The sequence below is a fragment of the Mustela nivalis genome (genome assembly GCF_964662115.1).
Source record: "Mustela nivalis genome assembly, chromosome: 4".
NCBI classification, from domain to species: domain Eukaryota; kingdom Metazoa; phylum Chordata; class Mammalia; order Carnivora; family Mustelidae; genus Mustela; species Mustela nivalis.
This window is the reverse complement of record NC_139023.1, coordinates 60,061,800-60,067,799: the sequence shown is the minus strand read 5'-3', so window position 1 is coordinate 60,067,799 and position 6,000 is coordinate 60,061,800. Positions and strand designations below refer to the sequence as shown.

The window sequence follows — 6,000 nt, the reverse complement described above, 5'->3', positions numbered from 1 at the left end:
CAACCTTAACATGTTCAGAGGTGAGAGGCGTTCTTCCTGCTGCCTTTGCAAGGCCAGGGGTGGGGCCTGGGCCATGCCAAGGTCAGGCCAGGCTGCAGCTGTGGCCTCTAACCAAGGTGACTCACTTCCCTGATAGCACCGCTGAGAGAAGCGCAGGTTTTTTCTTGCCCTTCTCATTTGGCTCGGGCACACCTCTTGAGGTGGAAGACATTTGGCACCAGGGAAGGAATCTGTCAGGTTAAGTCAGAAGAACGGTCTCTGAGTATGGGCCTTTCCTTTTGAGTTCCGAAGGTGTAGGGCAGGATAAAACCAAAACACTGTAAATCTATGCTTTGGCTCTAAGTGGACTCCTAGCCTTGGCTTGGAGTCAGTGTGACCTTAGCAAGTTCCTTATCTCCTCCTTGCCTCTTTCTTCCTCCTTGAACTCGCCATAATAATTCCTACTTCCTGAGGTTGTTTGGGGTCATTTTCAATGAGTTCTTATATATAATGTCCATTTCACTCCTTTGCCTTAAATATAAACTGTCAGGAAATGGGTTTATTTTGCTTCTTTGTATTTCTTTTTTTTTTTTTTTTTGTTTTACATAATGATTATGTTTTGCTTTCATAAAAAGAAAACCCATCCAGTGAATATAATTCTGTAAAAGGCTGACTGAATGAGAATGCCTGAGAAAATCAAGACTCAAGGGGCTTGCATGACCACCTCCAAGAAGCCAGCAGTTAGAGTAGAAATGAAACTGCAGTCAGGCCTCTGCCTCCAGGTGCAGGTGAAAGGGCTGCCTTAGGCTCTACCTCCACTTTGTGTTTTTCTCTTTGCAGTTTTGACCCCTGGGAGCTTAAATTTCCTTTCCATTTCAGGACTACACATTCAGAGTTGATTTTAAAACACACACATATTTATGTCTCAATGCATACAGAATATGTGTCTATAAATGCATATCGATTTTTCAGGAAATAGATAAACAGACTCCCAACCTAAGCAAAAGTCTGTCTACACCATGAGTCAGCTTTCCACAAAATGTACAAGATGGGAACACATACAATTCGCAACTTCTCTTTTCTAAGAGAAACGAGTTTCCAGAGACCCACTGCCACCTTGGGCAAAGCACACAGCCCCAAGACCATTCTGAAGGCCAATGGTTTCATCCCCTTTATTGTAGGTTTTACCCATTGCTGAGATCAGAAATGTATGCAAGCACTCTTCAAGGCAAAGACGTGCGACAAGGGAGCTTCTTGCTAGTATTCACTACTTCTCCAGTCTTAATATTGCTTTTTCCACTCAGGGTTAATAACAGGGGTTTAAAATCCACACTCAGGGACCGCCTGAAGTCAGGAGTAGGTGAACCTGCCACCTCCAGAATAATGGGGGATCTGAGTGAAGACAAATCTCACAATGCAAGTAAAAAATAAATCTGATGACCACAGAGAGACATTAAAAATTAAAATGAACAGTGAAGAAAGGAGAGGGCGAGAGAGAAGCATAATAGCCATGAAAAACATTTCTTTTTAAAGCAACAAAGGAATATAGATTCTGCAATGAGTACAACAAAGACAGCTATTCTGAGTTGGGGGCAAGTTAATTATATTCAAAAAAGACAGGGTCTCCAGGACTTCTTCTTTTTTTTTTTTTTTTTTTTTGAAGTGAAATATTTTAGTTCCTTCATATAGAGACATATTACACAATGTTAACAACCATGAAAAACAATACAAAATGCCCTCAATTTACCAAGTAGAAAAATATAACTAGTATATATGGCAATTGTGAATCTAATACTGTACAGAAGTAATTTATGGATTTTACAAATAAATTATAGCTTAAATGCCCTTTTAAAATTCTTTTTTTTTTTCTTCCCCCAGATGTACACCAGAACTTACAATAGGAAAGGTTCCAAGCCTAGCTTATTGCAAATCAGTGCCAGTCAAATGTCCTGCCCACAAGCTCGAAGAATTTCTTATTTGGCTCGTGAAAATATTCGTGCAGTTTACTGAGGAGTCTAGGGTCGACTTGGGGGTGTGCCCGGCCTTTGGACTCGTGCAAGCAGCGGTCCCGGCCCCCGTCCCGCAGGCAGTAGAAGCCCTTGGTTTTGTTAAAGTAAAAGTTCGAGGCGTTGATCTGCGGCGACAGCTTCAGGAACCGCTCAACCTTCTGGATCTCCGGGAAAGGGTCCCTGATGAGGCGGTCGCCATCCACGATGTGAATGCGGCGCAGCGGGAAGAAGCGCAGCCAGTTCTGCAAGTGCACGTGGTAGAGGCTGCGGTTGAGCGCCTTGTAGCCCACGTTGAGCCGGCCGTCACGCACCAGGAACTCTTCGATGGACGGGTAGGGCTTGTGCTTCTGCACGTGGTTGTAGAACACTTGGGTGTAGTCCGACAGCACGCGCTCGGACGGGTCTCGCAGGATGAGCAGCAGCCGGATGCCCGGGTTCATGCTGTGGACTCGCTCAGGCACTTTGGGCGACGTGAAGTACGCGGGGGTCTTCTCCACTGTAAGCTGGTGTGGGGACGAGAAGGGCATCTGGCCCAGGTACCAGCCTAGGCCTTGGCTGTAGTGCTCCTCCCAGTCGAAGAAGTGGACTTCGTTCTCGGCAGCTGCCACGTCGGGGTGCAAGCTGAGCATCTCCAACAGTGCGCGGGTGCCGCCCTTGCGCACACCGATGATGATGGTCTGAGGCAACTGCTGGGCCGAGCCGTTGGGGGCCGCACCTTCCTGACCCTCGCCCTGGAGGATGGCCCCTCTGCGTGCAAGCTCCAGCTGACCCGGCTCGGCCCCAGGCGTGGCGGGGCGGGAAGGCACTAGCTGGAGCTGGGCCACCAGCAGCACCGCGCCCAGGAACAGTGCGGCCGTGCTGGTCACCATGGTGGCTTCACGGGACCCAGTGCCGCTGGGTCATGAAGCACTGCCGCGGGGAATGCCTTCTGATCAGTGACACATGGGTGTCGCAGGCTGCCAATTACTAGGAAACAAAGGGGAGGGGGGAGATATTAACTCCAAATGCATACAGGGCTTACTGGAAGCTTGCAACTCTAGTCTTGGGTACCGCAGTCACCTCCCTGGGGCTCTCTCTATTTCTTTATCCTGTGGCGCAGGGGGTGGCAAACATTTCCCATATGAGGCCAGATAGGAAAAGTTCTCAGCTTTGTGAGACACAGTCCCTATGGCAACTCCCAAGTGTGCTGTTTGCTCAAGTAGCCACAGACAGTGCACAGAGGAATGGGTGCAACTGCATTCCAATAAAAATTTACTTACTGGATACTGAAATTTGAATGTCATAAAATTTTCATACATCATTAAATACGATTTCCTTTAGATTTTTGTCAACAATTTATATGTTCAGCTCTCTATGCACAAAAACAGGGACAGATTTGGCCCTGTGGTCAGTTTGCCAACCTCAGCTGTTGGGAAGGGTGGGAAAGGTCTTCTGGACCTCAGCAAACATCACTGAAATATCTACCTGCCAGCCCCAGGCAGAGGGGCTGGGAATATAGAAGCAGACTTTTTTCATGTCCCTCACCGCTCACCAGGGGCTCCTGATCTAAAAGGACAGGTGAACCCTTATGAAACACTGAATGCTTAGTGTTTTTACTTTATTCCTCCCTGCATCCAATTCTTGCTGTGGCCTCACGGTGGAGTTAGTGTGCTTCCCAGCCATTTTATTCCAGTTTAGCCAATGGCCTGCGAGTGGAAATGACAAGATGGCAGTCCCTAGCCTCGGCCTTGAGCCTTGTGGGTTTGCACTTGCCCTCTTGTGCTTCTGCCATGACCATGAGCAGAATGGGCCCTGCCCAGCCCTGGGCTCCAGAGGAAGGTGAAAAACATGTACAGCAGAGCACCATGCAAGTCTACTGTGTCCAACACAGCCATAGTGGCTCGTGAGGGAGAATGCACCATTGTGGCTTTGAATTTTGGGATAGTTGGTATTGCAGAATAAATGTGGCCAAGATCAATTGATATCACCAGACTGCAGTCATCAGCGCTATATATGTTCTGATTATAGTTTAGATAGGGTAATATGAGGGGATACGTTCACTCATTTCACCTGGAACAAATTGGGATGGTAGAGAAAGTGTCTGAAGTTAGCCTAGAGGGAAAAACAGGGGAGGTGGCTAGAACGAGCAAAACTCCTTCCCGTGTGCAAAGCCATATCGCTCATGAAGTGGTTTCGCAGTCTGCTCAGTCCATTGGCACCGTGACCAAATAGAGCAAGGCAACAAGCGGGACAGTATAGATAGGAGTCTTGCCCAAGGATACGAGAATTTAATCCACTTCAAAATTTAGAGCCCAAATTCAGAACTCTGGATGCAGGGCTGTTTCCCTAAACTGCCTCCTTTATACCTACTCGTCTTTATAAAGTGAACTTCATATCACTTAGGAATTGGAGTCCCACAAGGACACAGGCACTGCTGGGCCAGATGGCAGTGGGGTTCCCAAGGACAGAGGAGCCACATCCATGTTTCAGGGAACTGATAAACTACCATCATCAGGACATGTTTGACTGTCTCCCAGGAAGAGAGCATTGAAAGTTCTTGTAAGTCATCTCTGTCCCAACACAGGAAAGGGTGAGTGACAGGCCTTCCTTGGGGATTATGGGCTTTAGAGAGCCAGTAAAAATGTTCTCCATCAAGAGAACCCATCGTCTTCTATATACCAGGTTTAAAATTCACTTTATTAGTTTAAAAGTTGTCTAGAATGTATAATTGAGGAATTTTATGGTCTTCCATTTTTTATAATCAAACCAATTGCACTACCTACCTCAGATAGCAACTGTATTAGCAGCTTTGAAAAATGCATATTAAAATGTCTTAACTGAGAAAAGCAATTAAAAACTGGACTTTTTTAGAGAATCACAGAACTGGAGAAGGGACCTGCAAGATAAGCTGACATAACTATTTAGGGAAAAAAAAGAAAAAGGGAAGAAAACGTTTAAGGAGGTATGACTGATCAAGATATGGTCTTAAGTTTTCTACTGATTGAATGAGCTCAATTTAACGGAACTTTTCCTTACTTGATTGAATGCTTTGACGTGTTTCAATCAAATTTCATTTCCTTCTCAGTGACGGTCTGCCCCGTATGTATTGACAAAATGGATCCACTGTGCTTGCCTTTTACGTGTTTGGGGTACGCATGCATGTGCTTATGCATGCCTGTGTATGTCTGCGCCTGTGTGTACACTCTTGTATGTGTGTGCGCATTGTGGGGGTGGGCCATGTGACGTGCAGGACAGAAAAACAACTCGACACTAGACTGCTCTATTCTTTTTTTTTTTAACGTGGGGAGAGAGAGACTGAGGTGAGGGGGGCAGAGGGAGAGGGAGAGAGAGAAAGCTAAGCAGGCTCCACACTAGATGTGGGGCTTGATCTCATGACCCTGAGATCATGACTTGAGCTGAATTAAGAGTCAGGTGCTTAACTGACTGAGTCCCCCATGCATCCCTAGATGACTCTACTCTCAGTGATGAGTGTGGCTGACCCCATCTCTCAGCTCCATATTCAGACTCAGAAAGCAGCCACGGATCCCAATCCTTCAACACCTTAGGGAGAACCGGAGGCCAGATATGAAATTCATCTGGTCTAACTATTCACACTTCTTCTACTCTATTATGAGGCATCCTGAATAATATAGTGCACATCCAATTTTCTTTTTTTTCTCTTTCTTTCTTTCTTTCTTTCTTTCTTTCTTTTTTTTTTATAAAGGGGAATTACCAACAGGCAGCAGAGAAGAAACTATATATATATATATGTATATATATATACATATATGTATACACACACACACACTTTTTACTGAAACAAACAAAAAAGGGGCCATTAGTAATTTAAAGTCTCCTCATTTCTACTTTAATATTTCCTAAAAATGTATTAAATGTCTAAGGCCTTCTACATTTCAAAAATACTTGAAGTATATAGAAAAAAGAACAACTAAACTAAAGTCTCATACACACATACTACACATAGAGAGAGAAGTAGGGATATGTATGAGATATATATATTGGCCACTGTGGC

General features: G+C 45.3%; 1 protein-coding gene across 2 annotated transcripts in view; it reads right to left on the bottom strand.

Moving 5' to 3' along the window:
• Nucleotides 1-1,127: 1,127 nt before the first annotated feature.
• HS3ST1 (heparan sulfate-glucosamine 3-sulfotransferase 1) overlaps nt 1,128-6,000 on the bottom strand; it is a 28,362-nt gene continuing 23,489 nt past the window's right edge. For both annotated transcript variants that reach the window (XM_082728049.1, XM_082728048.1), the window contains exon 2: nt 1,128-2,954. In XM_082728049.1, coding sequence (XP_082584175.1) covers nt 1,910-2,857 — 948 coding nt within the window. In that variant the 5' untranslated portion in view covers nt 2,858-2,954 and the 3' untranslated portion in view covers nt 1,128-1,909. The remainder of the gene's footprint in view (nt 2,955-6,000) is intronic.